Source organism: Colobus angolensis, unplaced genomic scaffold (assembly GCF_000951035.1).
Source record: "Colobus angolensis palliatus isolate OR3802 unplaced genomic scaffold, Cang.pa_1.0 Scaffold516, whole genome shotgun sequence".
NCBI classification, from domain to species: domain Eukaryota; kingdom Metazoa; phylum Chordata; class Mammalia; order Primates; family Cercopithecidae; genus Colobus; species Colobus angolensis.
In genome coordinates this window covers 92,307-112,825 of record NW_012118666.1, presented here as the reverse complement: position 1 = coordinate 112,825, position 20,519 = coordinate 92,307, and the positions used below count along the sequence as shown (strand labels likewise).

The 20,519-nt window shown below is 41.2% G+C and overlaps 1 protein-coding gene and 1 long non-coding RNA gene across 3 annotated transcripts in view; one reads left to right on the top strand and one right to left on the bottom strand.

Moving 5' to 3' along the window:
- The window catches only part of LOC105525053, a 48,265-nt gene extending 40,606 nt beyond the window's left edge, over positions 1-7,659 (bottom strand). The window contains exons 1-2 of the long non-coding RNA XR_001003854.1: positions 7,446-7,659; positions 6,132-6,250 (exon numbers count right to left, since the gene is read on the bottom strand). This is a non-coding gene — a long non-coding RNA (uncharacterized LOC105525053). The remainder of the gene's footprint in view (positions 1-6,131; positions 6,251-7,445) is intronic.
- The window catches only part of GTF2I (general transcription factor IIi), an 82,620-nt gene that overhangs the window by 40,422 nt on the left and 21,679 nt on the right, over positions 1-20,519 (top strand). For both annotated transcript variants that reach the window (XM_011960586.1, XM_011960585.1), the window contains 7 exons: positions 7,527-7,637; positions 8,965-9,030; positions 12,572-12,755; positions 14,005-14,063; positions 15,540-15,611; positions 16,569-16,752; positions 18,327-18,385. In XM_011960586.1, coding sequence (XP_011815976.1) covers positions 7,527-7,637; positions 8,965-9,030; positions 12,572-12,755; positions 14,005-14,063; positions 15,540-15,611; positions 16,569-16,752; positions 18,327-18,385 — 735 coding nt within the window. The remainder of the gene's footprint in view (positions 1-7,526; positions 7,638-8,964; positions 9,031-12,571; positions 12,756-14,004; positions 14,064-15,539; positions 15,612-16,568; positions 16,753-18,326; positions 18,386-20,519) is intronic.

Sequence of the window (20,519 nt, the reverse complement as noted above, 5' to 3'; positions counted from 1 at the left end):
TGTACTTACACACATACACATATTATATATGTACATATAAAAGACATGTATATTATATAGAAATTATATCAACCATTATATTCCTAATTTTTTTAGGAAGATAAAAAATTGTCTCGATATTAACAAGGTCAAGTGAGAGCTTACATGCACACCTCTGGTTAATAATGTGTATCGTATATTCTTTCTGGAAACATTACTTCCAGATGGTGGGAGCTATTTAGATAGCCATAGTTGGGAAATAAAATTTTGGTATATCTTCATAACAGAAAAATTTATAGCCATTGAAATCCTGATAATGTTTTCCAATAATCTGAAAAAAGATCTCTAATATAAAATGTTCAGTGGGAAAAAAAAATCCTGCCTTAAGAACAAGGCAACTTGAAAAGCAAAAGTGTATCCAGAGAATAATCTTAGTTTTGTTTTGGAAAATACTCGTGCTTGATAGGAAGATGGACAGAAATAAACTGAGATATTCCTGCTTGCCTGGAGACGACTTAATTTTAGATATAAATCTTTTCACATTTCCCAAATCATTGATAGAAAAGAAAAAAAAAAAAAAAGAACTTTGTCATCAAATAAGTCTGTCCAGGCCGGGCGTGGTGGCTCACGCCTGTAATCCCAGCACTCTGGGAGGCCAAGGTGGGTGGATCACGAGATCAGGAGATTGAGACTATCCTGGCCAACACAGTGAAACCCCGTCTCTACTAAAAAATACAAAAAATTAGCCTGGCGTGGTGGCGGGCGCCTGTAGTCCCAGCTACTCGGGAGGCTGAGGCAGGAGAATGGTGTGAACCCGGGAGGCGGAGCTTGCAGTGAGCAGAGATCGCGCCACTGCACTCCAGCCTGGGTGACAAAGCGAGACTCCATCTCAAAAAATAATAATAATAATAAGTCTGTCCGATTTTTCACAGTGTTTTTAACCTGGATATCTTCATTTGCAATTATGTGGAGTTCTGAAGTGGCTAATTTGACACTGAGGTGGACGTGTTCATGGATACAGGGTCATTACCTAACCCCCTGCTGGTGCGCTCTGAGCTGTGCGCTTCCATTTGTGGCGTTTTATTTGTACTTGGAGTCGGTGGTAAACGTTTAAAACATACGTAACTTAGGTTTGGGAAATCAGCCTTGGACTAATAGAACCGCATGCCTCAGTTTTCGTAAACACCGTGACTACATTTCTGGGTTAAGGTAAATTGCTGTCAGGTATGTTATCTCTGATGTGTGCACAGAAAACCTTATCAGACTTGTTTCAGGTCTGGCTGTCAAGGGAGCACTAAGAACGGTGTAAAAGAAGTTTCTTTCTTAAGGCCTAACTTCCCAAACCTGAGTCACTTACCTGTTACCTGTGTTCCTTCTGCTGTGGCCTAACTCTCTGTTCGTTACTTAACCTGATTTTTTTCCCTTAAATTGATTTTAAGTAAATTCATTTTGTGATGAATTTTACATCTTCCTAATAAGTCAAACTCTTTGACTTTTTAAATTTCTCATACTTTGAAAGGTATATGTAAATAATTTCAAATATAATTGACTCACATGACCACACATGGCACACTTAACGCAGCTGGTACTGTAGGTTTTTTAGGATCTCTGTAATTGAAGAGGTTAGCATTAGAAAACTTTGTGTTTTTTATTTTTATAACTGTGAAGCAGACACTTAATGAATACATAATTATATATGTAAAAATAGGAGTCTCAGAGGAATTATGTACTAAGATTTGAATAACACCTTTTTAGAGTTTCAGTATTTCAGTAGGGTTTATGATGGGCAGTTGAATTACCTACCATCTCTTTTTTGTGGAATTTATGTTTAAGATAGTGGCAGATACTTGGCTGCTGCATTTAATTAAGGACAATACTATTCATATATTCATTTAATCCCTCCACAAATACTGAGCACATTGTATGTGCCAGGTGCTAAGAATTTTTTTGTTGTTTTTTTTTTGAGACGGAGTTTCGTTGTGTCGCCCAGGCTGGAGTGCAGTGGCTCAGTCTCGGCTCACTGCATCCTCTACCTCCCAGGTTTAAGCAGTTCTCTGCCTCAACCTCCCGAGTAGCTGGGATTACAGGCGCACCACCATGCCCGGCTAATTGTTTTTTTTTTTTTTGTATTTTTGGTAGAGATGGGGTGTCACCATCTTGGCCAGGCTGATCTTGAACTCCTAACCTCGTGATCCACCTGCCTTGGCCTCCCAAAGAACTGGCATTACAGGCATGAGCCACCGCCCCCTGCCCCCCCCCTTTTTTTTTTTAAGACGGAGTCTTGCTCTGTTGCCCAGACTGGAGTACAGTGACGTGATCTCGGCTCACTGCAGCCTCCGCCTCCTGGGTTCAAGTGATTCCCCTGCCTCGGCCTCCCGAGTAGCTGGAACTACAGGCACATGCCACCTTGCCCGACTAATATTTGTATTTTTAGTATAGACAGGGGTTTCACCATGTTGGCCAGGCTGGTCTTGAACTCCTTGCCTCAGGTGATCTGCCCGCCTTGGCCTCCCAAAATGTTAGGATTACAGGCATGAGCCACCATGCCCGGCCACGGTGCTAAGAATTTAGTAGTGAACAATTTAGTAGCAAATCCTCAGGAGTGTTTTGAAAATATGAGTGACACTTTCTGTCCTTCACTTCTAGGAAACTTAGCGACTATGTTGAGAAAAGGGGGGAAAAAAGAAAATACCTACAGCAGTCAATAGTGTTGACAGAAAACTAGCTGGGGGGCCTCTTGGAATTACCTAGGGCACAGAGAGGGGTGCTTTAGAGCAGGTTGGTGGCCGGGGAGATAAGAAGTGGTTGATTCTGGGGAGATTTTGAAGACAAAGCCATCAGGCTTTGCTGTTTATTGTTTCATTCTTGTGTTTTCTTAAGTGTCCCTGCAGCAGTTTTAAAATTGACATAATTGCTTAGTTTAGCACTTGAACACTTTGTTTAAAAATTTTTATTGCTGCCAAATAGTCATTTAATGAATACCTAGTTGTTTATGTAAAGAGTTTTAGAGGAGCTGTAAGTTGTATCCATGGGTGAAAGAATGAATCCATTAATTTGAAATGTGTAGGGTCATTAATGGGTCCGGGTTTTGAAATAGATACAGTATTGTTTTTGATTGTTTTTAAACTTTGAATAGCCGTCAGATTGTATGATAACACATTACCAGTCTGATTATGTTGAAGATAAGAGTATCAGAAGATATTGTAACATAGTCTATTTAATTGAGTCACTGGCTAGAATGCAGTGAGAAACAGCTTTAGCTCTGAAGCCTGTATTATCTGTAGGCATATTCGTTACTATGTTGCAAAAAGGAAGTTGGTGTTTTCTAAACACAAATTTAGAGTTAGGGATGGTGTTGCCAACTTGTAAGTATTGGCGGAGCGCTTTTGTTACTGTGGGTAGCATAACTATTGTAAATTCATGAATAGCACCTTTTGCATATTAAAATATCTTAAAATGGGCCAGGTGTGGTGTAATCCCAGCACTTTGGGAGACTGAAGTGAGTGGGTCATCTGAGGTCAGGAGTTCGAGACCAGCCTGACCAACATGGTGACGTTCCATCTCTACTAAAAATATAACAATTAGCCAGGCATGGTGGTGGGCGCCTGCAATCCCAGCTACTCCGGAGGCTGAGGCAGGAGAATTGCTTGAACGTGGGAGGTGGAGGTTGCAATGAGCCAAGATTGTGCCACTGCACTCCCAGCCTGGATGACAGAGTGAGACTCCATCTCAAAAAATAAAATAAACTATCTTAAAATATATCTTAAAATCTTTACATTTTGATTATGGAAACACTTAAGAGTTGGGGCTTGAATTTGAAGCATGCTGAAACGTGTGTCTTGTTACACAAAAATGGTTGTTTATGCTTTGGAAACAGCAGAATAATTGGAAGAGTAATGCCCAGTATGTGAGGGCAGGCCCTAGAGCTTTAGGTGATGTTTTATGCTTCAGAGTAAAAAGTAATTTTGATCCTTTGTGGAAAGGATTTTAGGTCGAGAAACTCATTTTTTCTTACTTTCTCAAAACCAATTAATTGCAACAAAGAGTTCATTGCAGAAAAAATTGAGGATGTGGTGAAGTTTATAGCTGTTCTGATGCCTGAATGCCATGTTCCATATGACTTAAAACACCCAAAGATTAGTTAAAAAGTTTATGAAACAGGGTTTTTAAAATAGAATATATGGTGTGATGTTTTATCATAACTACATTCAGCTGGATGCTGTGGCTCACACCTATAATCCCAGCACTTTGGGAGGCCAAGGCAGGAGGATTGTTTGAGGCCAGGAGTTTAAGACCAGCCTGGGCAACATAGGGAGACCCCCATCTCTATAAAAGTAAAAAAAAAAAAAAATTAGCTGGGCGTGATGGTGCAGGCCTGTAGTCCCAGCTATTTGGGAGGCTGAGGTGGGAGGATCACCTGATCTTGGGAAGTCGAGGCTGTAGTGAGTAATGCCGCTGCACTCCAGCCTGGGTGAAAGAGTGAGACCCTGTCTCAAAAAATAAAGTAACTACATTCATCTCTGTATTTGTTAACATTTAACAGATTGAACTTTATTATTTGTCAGTGAAGAAGAAAATGTGATATCCCTGATCTATTCAATATTTTACAGTCTTTGTTGTATTAAAAAACACTCTAGTAGATTTGCCATTTTCTCTTTCTTTCTTTTTTTTTTTGTTTATGATCGATTGGATTACCTTCATAAAATTTATTTATGCTATTAAACCTTTTGTGTTCTAAAATGTTTGCGTGACTGAAAAACTGAAGTCTTTTCAGTAAGGAAAACCTGTCTTCCCCTCCCCCGGGCCTCAGCTGTGAAGTTTGCATTTGGACTGAGATTCATGGGATGGAGCTCGCCAGGTGTCCATTCCATTCCATCTACAGCCGTGTTTCCCTTCGCATGTCATTCTACTCTAGCAGCTTTCAGTTTGTCATTCAATGAATGGTCAGTTTAAATGATGATCTATGAGGATACTTAGGAGACCTTAACCTATAGGGGAAATACTTTTATTTTAGAAGTTACTGCTTAATGTTTGTAAAAAAAAATAATAATAATAATAATGTTAAGCATTTATAATGCTTTGACAGTATTCATAGGTGAAATGAGTGTATTTTGTTTTAATCTTTGGAAGCCAGCATAAAAATACTCTTAAAGTTTCTAAAATATGTTGGGAGTTGGAAAATAGGATTTTTTAAAAAGTATATTTTCAGAATCGAGGTCCAAACTTACCACTTCTGTTTTCCAGATTGTTTTTACTTAGGTTGGAACCTTAATCTATTTATAGGGTGTCTCGACCATTTTTCATCCTTACAGTAATACAAACCCAGGTGACAGCCAAATCTTCTTTCATAGGTAGTTTGTCATTTTAAAATTGTTTTCTGTCCTGGCCCCATGGCTCATGCCTATAATCTCAGCACTTTGGGAGGCTGAGGCAGAAGGATCACTTGAGGCCAGGAGTTGCAGACCAGCCTGGGCAACATAATGAGACCCTGTCCCTACAAAAAATTAAAAGAAAAATAGCCAGGTGTAGTAGTTCCAGCTGTTTGGGAGGCCGAAGCAGGAGAATCATTTGAGGCCAGGAGCTCGAGGCTACAGTGAGCTACAGTCATGCCACTGCCTTCCAGCCTGAGTGATAGAATGAGACCCTACCGATAGATAGATAGATAGATAGATAGATAGATAGATAGATAGATAGATAGATAGATAGAAAGAAAGAAAGAATGAGACCCTGCCGATAGATAGTTTTCTATCAGAAATTTTTTCCTAGATTTGAACATGTTTTTCTAAAGTAGCGTTCAACACATCAGCATTTTACGTCATTGTTACTATGATTATGTTTTTCTGAAATAGTATAGTTTACAAAAGCACTTTTGTCTTTCTAAGCACATAAATAGGTCCTAAAATGAATTTGTCTGATGTTGGTGACCTCGGTACCATTTTCTCCAGTTGATTGGCATGGTCAGCCCAGTCAATAATTTCAGGTCACTGTTGGCCTTAGAGGAAGAGCCCAAAGGCAGCACGCAAGGGTGCTGGTGTCCAGTCGCCTTCTAGGAGCATTTTCACCTTCCCTTGATTAATACAGAAGTGTCTACAGAAGCGACCCAGTGCGAGCCCGGGCAATGTTGTATATTAGGCCAAATTTACATTTCTTACCTTTATGAGAAGCACCCTTGTAGGCTAGTGGAGTTACACACACAGTCTGATCTCAGCTGTGCTGTCCAGAGATACAACACGGTCCAATCAAATAACATTCTCTGAGCCCATTTCTTTAGCTGTAAAACAAGAATAACAATTATACCCATCTAAAAAGATAGCTTATTTTACTCACGTGATCTTTTTTTCCCCATGATACTGTCTTTAACACAATAATTATTTTCTTTACCATACCACATTTGTTTTTAAATAAGAATTTCTTAAAAGGATGTTTTCAGTATTTTATAGGTGATGTTTGAGCAGCAATATTAATAGCATGTTACCTGACACTTTGAGGGACTAGAGATGACAGTGGCAGCTGATTTGACCCAGATGTCTCTAATCCTAACGTGAGGTGTATTGAAGGGTCACAGCAGAGTGAGTTGCTGGTGTGTATCTACAAGGAAATGAGTACAAAACTCTCACGACAGCGTGTGTGCTGTGCGCTCTGCTTGAATAGCTGACTACTCCTTTATACGCAGCCTCTGTGCTGACTGAATCAACAGTATCCCTTTCATAATAATGCAGCCCTAGTTCTTTAAGCCCATACATTTTGCACTTGTTAAAAGTATTTGAACAGGCCGGGCACAGTGGCTCACACCTGTAATCCCAGAACTCTGGGAGGCCGAGGTGGGTGGATCACTTGAGGCCAGGAGTTTGAGACCAGCCTGGTCAACATGGCACAACCCCCATCTCTACCAAAAAATACAAACATTAGCCAGGCGTGGTGGCGGGTGCCTGTAATCCCAGCTGCTCTGGAGGCCGAGGCATGAGAATTGCTTGAGCCCAGGAGGTGGAGGTTGCAGCGAGTCACGATCGCACCTCTGAACTCCAGCCTGGGCAACAGAACAATTCTCTGTCTCCAAAAAAAAAAAAAAAACTATTTGAACATAGTTACCCAGTTTCCCTTGCTTATGCATGCTTAAATTTTGTATAAGCTTAAATATCTTTTCCATCTAAGCTTTATTTTATCCCCTTTTACGTATTTGTATAACTTTAGGTGGCTGTCTTCATTGAAAGTTTTTTCTCAAAAGCCTTAAAATAGAATATAGTTCTTGGCAACAATTTGAAAGTTATTTGAGAAGGGGAAATTTATAATGACAATTCAAATGAAGCAAACTAAAAACTAATGAAGAAAGACAGAGGAAAAAGCAATATTCCCCTGAACACATTCCAAACAAATACAGTTTCAAATGTGACTAGGAAAAAGCCTGCTAAAGCTCACAATACAGAAATAATTATTGATACTCAAAATAGCTTTCAAGTCCCGCTCACCTTTTCAATGTTGGGAATTGACCAGGAGGTGACTGTAACTCTAAGACGGTTCTTCCAGTGATGACCATTTTCTTTTTCAAGATGATGATTATTCTCCACCTTCTAAGAGACCAAAGACCAATGAGCTACCACAGCCGCCAGTCCCGGAACCCGCCAATGCTGGGAAGCGGAAAGTGAGGGAGTTCAACTTTGGTAAGTTCTCAGCGAAATACGTGACCTTTTCCTTCATCTTCTGGACTCTCAGTGTGACTGAGAAATGTTGCAACATGCTCTGCAGGGGGAAATGCTTTAGCCTGTATTACTGCATTATAATCTCATCGTTGGAAAGCCAGGAGCATTTTGAAAGTCCCATTACAGACAGTGTTTAAATATAGTTTGAATTTACCAAAGCATAGGACATTGTCTTGTCTGATGATAATTAGTCGGCTCAAGATTAGTGCTAAAGACTTAGTAATTTATTTCTCTTAGCTTTAAAACCTTTATTTCAGAACTATTTCACCTCTTGGTTTTCTGTTTTTGCACCGTGTCCCTGCGGCTGCTAATCTGTGAGCTCCCAATGGATAATGTATCCTAGCAAGCGACTGAATGAGATATTAGTGGCAAATGATGTTGATGATTCATATTTTGAATAAATGGAACATTGAGCTTGTATACATTTTGAAAATAGTACTTTAATATTCCACTGTGTCATAGTCACAATGATTGGATATGAATTGAATTTTTGTACTTTTTAAATATGTTTTTCTTCTTTATTTTTAATTTTTATTATTAATTTTTTGAGCTAGAGTATCGCTCTGTCACCTAGACTGAAGTGCAGTGGCACGATCTTGGCTTACAGCAACCTCCACCTCCCGGGTTAAGTGATTCTTCTGCCTCAGCCTCCTGAGTAGCTGGGACTACAGGCGCCCACCACCACGCCCAGCTAATTGTTGTGTTTTTAGTAGAGATGGGGTTTCACTATGTTGGCCAGGCTTGAATCAAAACTCCTGACCTCCGGTGATCTACCTGCCTCAGCCTCCCAAAGTGCTGAGATTACAGGCATGAGCCACTGCGCTTGGCCTGTTCTTTAGCATTCTAAGTTGCAGCTATATATCCGTAAAGTCTTATTTCCACGCAATTAAGACATGTTTTAGGAAGTTTGTTAAAAGACCCCTGGAGACTTCTTTATCGTGGGCTCCCTTTTGCCATGTTTAATTCGCTTGATCTTTTCTGCCCTCCTGCTTTTCAGAAATTGAAAGGCTAAAAAGAGGTGCTAAATGTTAAAACTTCTCTTCTAGTCTCCCATGAGACTATTAAAAGTAATGGCAAAAGCCGCAGTTACTTTTTTGCACCAACCTCATAATTCTAAGAACCACCAGAAAAAAAGGGAAAGGGCTTTGGAAAGCAGTAAAATGATATGGACAGTTGGGATGTAAAAATGTAGAAAATATGTCATTGTATGTTCGGTCAGCCCAAGACCCTAGTGCCACCCCGATGGTAGGGACTTCTTAATGGGAATTAACTTTTGCTCAATTTTCAGAGAAATGGAATGCTCGCATCACTGATCTACGTAAACAAGTTGAAGAATTGTTTGAAAGGAAATACGGTATGTCTAAACAGGAAAATTCCTGTAATGCTTTGTTCATGAGCATTTACACAATGGCGTTACTGTTCACCATGGGGGTGATGTGGACAAGCCCAGCCCAGGGCTGCCAGTGAACCGTGCCACACTTACTTACACGTCTCTCATTGTAAGGTCCTTAGTAGTGTCTGTCTAAATATTAGAAACATTCTTTGTTTCTAGATTACAGTAAAGCTAAGGAAAAGTTGTATTTCTGTAGTTATCAGCTAACATTTCTTTTAAACTTTCAGCATGGATATTTGGGAATGGATTTACGTATTACAAAGCTCTGGATCTTGGGGATTTCATTAAAAATTATTTTTTTAATTGATAGTTTCTCTTAATCTACTTTGTTAAATCCAGTATTTGCTGAGATCCCCCTATTGTCTCTTCTTTTATCTTTTTTTTGAGACAGAGTCTCTGCAGTGCAGTGGTGCGATCTCGGCTCACTGCAACCTCCACCTCCTGGTTTCAAGCAATTCTCCTGCCTCAGTCACGCAAGTAGCTGGGACTACAGGTGCCTGCCATCATGCCCTGCTAATTTTTATATTTTTAGTAGTGACGGGGTTTCACCGTGTTGGTCAGGCTACTCTCAAACCCCTGACCTCAAGTGATCCTCCCGCCTCGGCCTGCCAAAGTGCTGGCATTACAGGCATGAGCCACCATCCTGGCCACTGCTTTTATGTTGATGTATAACTGAGTTGATGCTAGATTTCAATTCCTTCTTTGTCCTTTTACTATTCTATGCTACAGCCACCTTTATGTAATGATGAAAGAAATTCACAATTTGTTATCATTTGTATTTTTTTATAAAATATTTAAAATGATTTAAAAATAAAAGTCATTTTATTTTTATCATATTTATTATCAATTTTATTATCATCTGTTATTATCATTTTTATTTGGATGACAACTTTGCCATTAACTAGCAAGCTGTAAAATTGTGTGATATGCAGTTTTAACTGAGTTGCTATAAGTGGAAATTTAAACGCAGTAAGCCATATTGATGGTATTTGTGTTAATAAACTTAAAATGAACATTTTTTCTTCATCATGAGTAATATGACCTACCCCTCAATGAAAATCTAGAATTAAATTTGCTAATGAATTCAACAAATTTTCCATATTTTTAGCAATTTACTTCAGGTTCTCTTAGTGTTTCTCCCAGTTTTTAATAGCTTACACCTTTTTTGCCCTTTTTTTGGTTTTTTTTTTTTTGAGATGGAGTTTCCCACTTGTTGCCTAGTCTGGAGTGGCGCGATCTCGGCTCACTGCAACCTCTGCCTCCCAGGTTCAAGCAATTCTCCTGTCTGAGCCTCCTGAGTAGCTGGGATTACAGGCACGCGCCACCATGCCTAGCTGATTTTTATATTTTTAGCAGAGATGGGGTTTCACCATGTTGGCCAGGCTGGTCTCAAACTCCTGACCTCAGGTGATTTACCCACTGCAACCTCTGCCTCCCAGGTTCAAGCAATTCTCCTGTCTGAGCCTCCTGAGTAGTTGAGATTACAGGTGCCCGCCACCATGCCTAGCTGATTTTTATATTTTTAGTAGTGACGGGGTTTCACCATGTTGGCCAGGCTGGTCTCAAACTCCTGACCTCAGGTGATTTACCCACCTCGGCCTCCCAGAGTGCTGGGATTACAGGCGTGAACCACTGCGCCCAGCCCCGTGTTCTTTATTGGTTCATTCTGAAGCAAAAACCTCATAGCATGTGCTACCTGGAAGCACTGTAACCTAGTGGTATGATCATAGGCTCTAGGGGGGGTCGGGCGCAGTGTTTCACACCTGTAATCCCAGCACTTTGGGAGGCCGAGACGGGCGGATCACGACGTCAGGAGATTGAGACCATCCTGGCTAACATGGTGAAACCTCGTCTCTACTAAAAATAGAAAAAATTAGCCGCCTGTAGTCCCGGCTGCTTGGGAGGCTGAGGCGGGAGAATGGCGGGAACCCTGGAGGCAGAGCTTGCAGTAGGCCGAGATCGCACCACTACAAATGTACTATATCAGTTTATAAATGTCAGTGCTTTTCATGAAATCAAACAGGTTATGTTGTGGGGCTTTTGTTGTGATGGTGATTTATTAGATTATTTTGTATACAAGACAATAAATGTTCACCTGTTGTGAAATTATAAAAACATCTTCACATTTTATAATTTCAAAGCAATATTAATGGAAATTGCCTTAGGGAGCGATATTTTCATTGTGACATAAATATGATATTCAAGTTTAGTGTACAACAGAGGATATTGACTAACTCAGTGCTAATGTGTAATATGGTACACTTGAAGTTTCAGTACAAATATTAATGTTTAGCAAATAGACTTTTACACACAATTATGGAAAAAAAAATGAAGCTTTTCTGATGGGAGTCCACATGCTATGTTTGATTTTAATACTCCCCACTCTTGACTGTTTATAGCTGTTGTATTATTTTACTGTTGGGTAAATAAATATTAGCAGAGATGTTGTAGTTTAGGAGAATCTTTCGCTTCTGTTAATTATTTATTTATTTATTTATTTTTATTATTTGAGACGGAGTCTTGCTCTGTCACCCAGGCTGGAGTCCAATGGCATGATAGCTCACTGCAACGTCTGCCTCCCAGGTTCAAATGATTCTCCTGCCTCAGCTTCTCGAGTAGCTGGGATTATAGGCGCCCATCATCATGCCCGACTAATTTTCATATTTTTTGTAGAGACAGGGTTTCACCATGTTGGCCAGGCTGGTCTTGAACTCCTGACCTCAGGTGATTGACCTACCTCGGCCTCCCAAAGTGCTGGGATGACACACATGAGCCACTGTGACCAGCCTGCCTCTGTTATTTAACAGAAATTATTTTTATAAGTCCAATAAGGTTACACTGATGTTTATGTTTTTAAAATACTGCTTCTTCCATTTAGTACTATATGTATTAAATGATATTACCGGGTATGTTTTTCTGGCTTTGTAATGTGGTTCAGATTTCTGTAGAAAGTCTGGCTGTATTCACATTGCCTTAAAGTAATGGGATATTTCACTGCCGGCTTTGATAAACAGAATATTAGAAGTTTTGTGTTCTTTCTATTACCCTCATAGTGTTTTTCTTCTGATTCAATCACAATAACAAGTAAAGATCAAATTATAAAAGTTAAAGAGCGCCGGGCGCGGTGGCTCAAGCCTGTAATCCCAGCACTTTGGGAGGCCGAGACGGGCGGATCACGAGGTCAGGAGATCGAGACCATCCTGGCTAACACGGTGAAACCCCGTCTCTACTAAAAAAACACAAAAAACTAGCCGGGCGTGGTGGCGGGCGCCTGTAGTCCCAGCTACTCGGGAGGCTGAGGCAGGAGAATGGCGTAAACCCGGGAGGCGGAACTTGCAGTGAGCTGAGATCTGGCCACTGCACTCCAGCCTGGGCAACGGAGCGAGACTCCATCTCAAAAAAAAAAAAAAAAAAGTTAAAGAGCAATACAGATTCAATGATTTATTATTCTTTTCTACAAATCATGTTTAAATGGTATCTCCTTCTCTTTTTGTCCTTATAGCTCAAGCCATAAAAGCCAAAGGTCCGGTGACGATCCCATACCCTCTTTTCCAGTCTCATGTTGAAGACCTTTATGTAGAAGGACTTCCTGAAGGAATTCCTTTTAGAAGGCCATCTACTTATGGAATTCCTCGGCTAGAGAGGATATTACTTGCAAAGGAAAGGATTCGTTTTGTGATTAAGAAGTAAGACTCATCTCTCTTCTGAGTAATACGTCTTTTTTATTGTTGACAAATATTCATTCACCACTAGGGTTCTATGTGATGAAGTTTAAGTTATTTTGTGTATTTTTATCTTCCCCTTTTTAGCTTATGTGGGTCCAATATTGCATCAGTCATCCAGGGTTGGCATTTGAAGCATGAACAGTGCCCGCACTGGACTGGCATGCAACTGACATTTTCTTTCACTATTTTCTGCTACTTTTGCTAAAGAACATAGAATCCATGCCTTTTTTTTAGGCCTGAGATTTTTTTTTTTTTTTTTTTTCCCTGAGATGGAGTCTCACACTGGAACCCAGGCTTGAGTGCAGTGTCGTGATCTCGGCTCACTGCAACCTTTGCCTCCCAGGTTCAAGCGGTTCTCATGCCTCAGACTCCCTAGTAGCTGCGATTACAGGCATGTGCCACCATGCCTGGCTAATTTTTGTATTTTTAGTAGAGATGGTGTTTTCACCATGTTGGCGAGGCTGGTCTTGAACTCCTGACCTCAGATAATCTGCCCACCTCGCCCTCATAGACCTAAGATTTTTAAAGCATGTGTGGGAATATATGATTGTTTGTATAGATGTGTGGAGGAAGATGGTCTTGAATGCAATGTGACATTAAAGGATCCCATTTAAGATTTTTGTAATATGCTTCAAAGAGCTGTGGGTGGCAAAGTTACCTCTTTACTTGTGAGGATACCTGCTCCATGAAGCATCTTATTAGACAATTTGCAATTATTATTTTGCTTTTTACTCTGTAGAAACCGCAAATTAATCTTTAGTTGTAGGCTGGGTGTAGTGGCTCACAACTGTAATCCCAGCACTTTGGGAGGCCAGGGCGTGTAGATCACCTGAGGTCAGGAGTTCGAGACCAGCCAGGCCAACAATGGCAAAACCTCGTCTCCACTAAAAATACAAAAACCGGCCGGGCATGGTGGCCGGCGCCTGGAGTCACAGTTACTTGGGAGGCTGAGGCAGGAGGATTGTTTGAACCCGGGAGATGGAGGTTGCAGTGAGTCGAGACCGCACCATTGCACTCCAGTCTGGGAACAAGAGCAAAACGCTGTCTCAGGAAAAAAAAAAAAAAAAAAAGATGTAGTTGTGCTCAAGCATCCAGATTATCTTTTCTTTTCGAAACCAGCCTTGCTGACTAAATGTTAAATATGTACTAGTGGTTATTAGTTTGCTGAATATTGCCTAGTGAATATTGAGTATTTATTCTCACCTTTCAGACATGAGCTTCTGAATTCAACACGTGAAGATTTACAGCTTGATAAACCAGCTTCAGGAGGTTGGTCTTCAATCTCGAGGCAGATCAGAAGATTATGTGCAATAATTATTTCACGCTTGACATTGATTTCTTCTTTATGTTACCTTCCATATGAAATAATATGTCTGTAACTATTAATTATGTGCCATTACAGGAGAATTCATGTTGTCAAAATTCTGTCTAATAATTTCTAGAAGAATAAATGCATCTTCTTTTTATTAACCCATCGTAAATACATGTAAATATTGCATTTCTGAGTAGACAGAAGTAAAAGAAGAATATGTGTTCTACTTTTGATGCAAGATTTATCTGGCATAATGCATTGAACAGTTTATTATTGAAGTCTACACGAGTCAATGGAACAAGCATTCATTGAATGTCCATGATGTATAGGACATAAGAAGTTTTCCTTTTAGAGCACGGAGCCATTTATATCATCTCTTGATTGTTAGATGTATTTGGTTTTGTTTTGTTTTTTTGAGACAGAGTCTTGCTCTATCGCCCAGGCTGGGGTACAGTGGTGCAATCTCAGCTCACTGCAACCCGCCTCCTAGGTTCAAGCGATTCTCCTGCCTCAGCTTCCTGAGTAGCTGGGATTATAGGTGCCCGCCACCACACCCAGCTAATTTTTGTATTTTTAGTAGAGACAGGGTTTCACCATGTTGGCCAGGCTGATCTCGAGCTCCTGACCTCAGGTGATCTGCCCGCCTTGGCCTCCCAGGATTACAGGCATGAGCCACCGTGCCCAGCCTGTTAGATGTGTTTTAAAAGAAATGGAAATAGAATTGATTTTCTTTCTTGCTTTTGCTCTGGAGTGGAGTGGAGTGGGGACAAAACAGAATGGAATCACACTGTTGATATTTAGTAAAATGGAAGGATTGCAGCAAGATCATATCCCTAATCTTTCTGTAGCAAGTGTTACCTGCTTGCTGTTCCTGAATACCTGAGTTTTGCTTTTTCCTAGCTTTAATGGATGTTCATTCTTCCTCTTTTGTACAGTGTCAGCATTGTTTTAGGAATAAATACATTCTAGAATCTTAAGAATAATTTTATTATCATGTTGTCTTTTTTTTTTTTTTTTAAGATAGAGTCTCACTGTGTTGCCCAGGCTGGAGTACAATGGTGCAATCTCAGCTCACTGCAACCTCTGCCTTCTGGGTTTAAGTAATTCTCCTGCCTCAGCCTCCCAAGTAGCTGGGATTACAGGTGCCTGCTGTCACGCCTGGCTAATTTTTGTATTTTTAGTAGAGATGGGAGTTTCACCATGTTGGCCAGGCTGGTCTCGAACTCCTGACCTCAAGTGACCCGCCTGCCTCAGCTTCCCAAAGTGTTGGGATTACATGCATGAGCCATCGCGCCTGGCCACAAATCTTAGAAATAATTTTAGTCACAGGAAAAGGAAAAGTTGTACCTCTTATTTTAAAATAATAATGTTTAATATTCAAAGTTAGTAAACCCATTAAATTGAGAAAACTTGTATTACTGTTATTTTGACAGTAAAGGAAGAATGGTATGCCAGAATCACTAAATTAAGAAAGATGGTGGATCAACTTTTCTGCAAAAAATTTGGTAAGTCTGTTTTTTTAAATTATCACTTCAACTAAAATGTATTACTGAGTAATGTTTTTTAAAATGTTGTTTTATTTTAGGAAAGTAAATACAGTGAATAGGACTCAGCTCTAGTTTTCTCTGTTTTTGTTTGTTTGTTTGTTTGTTTTTGAGAGGGAGTCTCACTGTGTTGCCCAGGTTGGAGTGCAATGGTGCTATCTCGGCTCACTGCAGCCTCCTCCCGGGTTCAAGTAATTCTCCTGCTTCAGCTTCCCAAGTAGCTAGGATTACAGGTGCCCGCCACCACGCCTGGCTAACTTTTGTATTTTTAGTAGAGATGGGGTTTCACCATGTTGACCAGGCTGGTCTCAAACTCCTGATCTCAGGTGATCCACCCGCCTCAGCCTCCCAAAGTGCTGGGATCACAGGCGTGAGCCACCGCACCCGGCCCCCATTCCATGAATTATTTGTGGAAAGTTATTTCCTTTAAAATGGCATGCTCATGAGGTCGAAGGGATAAAGAACATTGATCTGGTTGCCATGCAGATGAAACTGTAGCCTGAAATGTGCCAGTTTGCCGCAGCCGATGGAGGAGGATAATTACGGTCCTGAACAGTTAGTAGCAAAAGGCTGCTTCCAGGTAGTATTTAGGTTGTGTCCTTTATTGTCCATGATGATTTTCTTTCTCTCTTTTCTTCCTAAGGAGATTGAAAAACAAAGTTTAATCTTTTAAAGATCTCAGAGCTATTAAGATTGTCTTAGGACCAGGACACTTAAATCTGCCAAAATCTGGCTGTTGATGATCTGTCATCTCTACTTGTCTTTGCTGTATTAAGTGTATTCAGTAGTTAATAAATATGTTTCTAGAAAGAGTTTTTTTCAATGAAAACAAAACTGACCTGTGCCTTTCTTTGGATTGTACTAAAATCTGATTTCCATACAAATGTAGTCTCCTGAATTGCTTTGATTTTTGTCCAGCGGAAGCCTTGGGGAGCACTGAAGCCAAGGCTGTACCGTACCAAAAATTTGAGGCACACCCGAATGATCTGTATGTGGAAGGACTGCCAGAAAACATTCCTTTCAGAAGTCCCTCATGGTATGGAATCCCAAGGCTGGAAAAAATCATTCAAGTGGGCAATCGAATTAAATTTGTTATTAAAAGGTAAGATGATAATCTGCAGAAATAGTTTCGGTGTCTTCCCTGAGAAGAGGTTAATTTGATGAAGAAGGGCCTTTTGTTTACCTTATCATGACTTCTTTATATTGACAATGAAGGCATTAATATTGAGATTCACTTAGTGAACCAATATTTATTAGTATAAGCATCAGATGTGCAAAACTGGGTCTAACAAGAACGCTGTCATTGGGGCCTTCATACAAAGAAAAATGCACTGAAGGCTGGGCGCAGCGGCTCACGCCTGTAATCCCAGCACTTTGGGAGGCCGAGGCGGGTGGATCACTTGAGGTTAGGAGATCGAAACCATCCTGGCTAACACAGCGAAACCCCTTCTCTACTAAAAATACAAAAAAAATTAGCCGGGCATGGCGGCGGGTGCCTGTAGCCCCAGCTACTCGGGAACCTGAAGCAGGAGAATGGCGTGAACCCGGGAGGTGGAGGTTGCAGTGAGCCGAGATTGTGCCACTGCACTCCAGCCTGAGGGACAGAGTGAGACTCCGTCTCAAAAAAAAAAAAAAGCCTAGCCTGGCCAACATGATGAAGCCCCAACTCTAGTAAAAATACAGAAATTACCTGGACGCAGTGGCGGGAGCCTGTAGTCCCAGCTACTCGGGAGGCTGAGGTTGGAGAATCGCCTGAACCTCAGAGGCAGAGGTTGCAGTGAGCCGAGAGTGTGCCACTGTACTCCAGCCTGGGCAACAGAGTGAGACTCCATCTCAAAAAAAGAAAAAAAGAAAAATGGAATGAAGAGTTATTGAGCATCTTTAGGGGAGAAGGCAAGGATGGCACACCCAGCTCGGTCCCTTGTGCATCCAGAAGGACAGAAGGTGTTTCAAGTGAAGGAAATCATATGAGTAGGGGCAGGAGGTGGCGAATATGCCCACATAGCCACATAACTCCCCCACTGTGTGTGGAGTGAGGAGTGCCACGTGGGCGTGATGAGGTTGCGTGGATTGGCTTGGGTGGGCAAGTAGAGGATGTCCTCAGATCCTATGAAAGCAGAGGCAGTCACAAAATGGTCTTGAAGCAGATCCCTCTGAAAATAATTTGGATCTGCCCGTTAGAAAGGTAATTCTGGCTTGATTTTGAAGGGCAACACAGTGGGTGGTTTGGGGGCGGGAGTGGGAACAGAAGGCCTCTCTCCACTCATTGAAGGGATGTGGAAGGGTAAACCGTGCTTACTGATTGGGGTCGTGCCTCTGTGTGTTTGTTGGGACTGAGTTATAAGGGATAGGAAACGTTTAAGATGCTATAGCAAGCTGCTTCTGGCTGTGCTAGACAGTTCATCTAAGATACAGAAACAGAATTGAGCTGGTGTGGGGGAAAAGTGACTGTCACCTGTTTATCTTAAATATAAGATGACTTTGAAGGTCTCACCCAAATATCCGAAAATTGCCATTTTCAAAATACATTCAAGTCACAGAAATGATTTTTTCTCACTGTAAAACGAAGGCAGAATGCACTGTATTTAAAACTAATTGGCAATGCACAGCTGTGTGAGAAAGGCCTGTGAGTTTCCTCTAAATGCTTTATTACTAATATCAACTCTGTTTTTACAGACCAGAACTTCTGACTCACAGTACCACTGAAGTTACTCAGCCAAGAACGAATACACCAGGTAAACTAATTGTGAAATCCTTTTTTAAAAACACAGATCAGCCGGGCGCGGTGGCTTACGCCTGTAATCCCAGCACTTCAGGAGGCTGAGGTAGGTGGATCAGGAGGTCAGGAGATGGAGACCATCCTGGCTAACACCGTGAAACCCCATGTCTACTTAACATACAAAAAAATTAGCCAGACGTGGTGGTGGTCGCCTGTAGTCCCAGCTACTCAGGAGGCTGAGGCAAGAGAATGGCATGAACCCAGGAGACAGAGCTTGCAGTGAGCCGAGATTGTGCCACTGTACTCCAGCCTGGGCAACAGAGCGAGACTCTCTCAGAAAAAAAAAAAAGCACAGATCAATACTTTTTAAGCTTTTAAAAGTTAGTCTTTTAAAATTATGGAAGTCTTCCTTCCCCCGCCTCCCCAAAAAATCATTTGCAGAAGCTCAATCCAGGCACTCCTTGATTTGTCAATGTGAACACCTGCAGTGCGCAAATAACTCAAGCTTTGACCATAGACCACTGCTGTCCACGAGAAAGACGGTGTGCCCCACAAATGCAAGCCACGCGTGTAATCGTCCATGTTCTAGTTCAGCCTGTAATCATTATAAAGAAATACACGAGGAAGTATTTCACGGTCTTTATTTCATGTTCTTTATTTAACAGTTGGCACATCTTTCATACTCACAGCATATTTCAGTTCCAAGTAGCCACATTTCAGACACTTCAACTGCCCGGGGATAGTAGCTCCTATATACATTTAGACCTTAATGTTTATTCATATGTATCCTATTCCTAAAATGGCAAAGACTATAACTCTAACCTGCACACAAATATCACAGCCTAATAGGAAAGATCTAAGAAGTCTCTGTTCAATGAATGATGTTATTTTCTTTATTAGAGCTCTAAGTGTGCCTTTATTTCTTTTTTTTTTTTGAGATGGAGTCTCACTCTGTTGCCCAGGCTGGAGTGCAGTGGTGTGATCTCAGCTCACTGGGGCCTCCACCTCCTGGGTTCAAGCAATTCTGCTTCATCCTCCCAAGTAGCTGGGACTACAGTCGCAAGCCACCACACCCGGCTAATTTTTGTATCTTTAGGAGAGACAGGGTTTCACCGTGTTGGCCCGGCTGGTCTCGAACTCCTAACCTCAGGTGATCCACCTGCCCTGGCCTCCCAAAGTCTTGGGATTACAGGTGTGAGCCACTGCACCTGACCTCTGTCTTTTTGTTTGCCATTGTGTAATGTCAGAGTAAGTGACCATAATTTGCGGATCATCAACCACCTTAGGAACTTCTGTTGTCAAGAACCAATAAATGGCCATACCCTGGAGTGTGAAGGTTTCTGTTGTCAGGATATAAGTCTTTGGAATCAAGTATGAAATTTTTGTGTGTATCAGGTGTTTACAGATTTGTGCAGTTAAACATGCTCATGAATACTAAGGCGAACAAATGTTTCAAGTTGGGTTCATGGCTGTGCCCTAAAATACTGCTCCTTGAGCTCTCACAGTACCTCGTGGCCGTTAGTGAAGGTCAGTCAGTGTGCCAAATAGATGTTGTGTGGATTATGGCATGGAAAGTGGCTGAGAAATTCTGTAGTAGGGTAACAAAATTATCTTGGTCCAGGAGTCCTGCCGTGGAGAAGATAAAAGTCAATGCTTAACTCATAGGTTCACCTCAGCATGCTTTTGATTTGGTCAAGGAATCAAAGTATTGGTGAAGAATTGAAGATTGGAAGTGACACATTTTTTGCTCAGGGAAGTAATGGAGAAAGAAAAATCTTCCTGGAGGTAGATCTTCAGTTTGGATTAATCTGAACGTGATGAAACCTGTAGAACCTTCATTTCTCAAGACAAAGCTCAAATTCAAGGTTGTGAGGAGTGCAGTCACCACTTTTGTTAGGGGTGGTTTTGACAGTGACTGCAAAAACTGAGAATCTGAAGCCTGTATTATATAAAGAACGTGCAAGCACCATAGAAGTCACTGCAAGTATTAGGTACTGGAGCAGTGCCGGACCGCCATTGTCACCAGAGTGCAGCAGCCGTCACCAGAAGGAGAATCTCCATTCTCGCCATCACTAAGAGCACTTGACTTTGTCCCATTCATAAAAAATCTTGGAAGGAGTTAAAGGTGCTTGGTGGTTCCTCATTCCAAC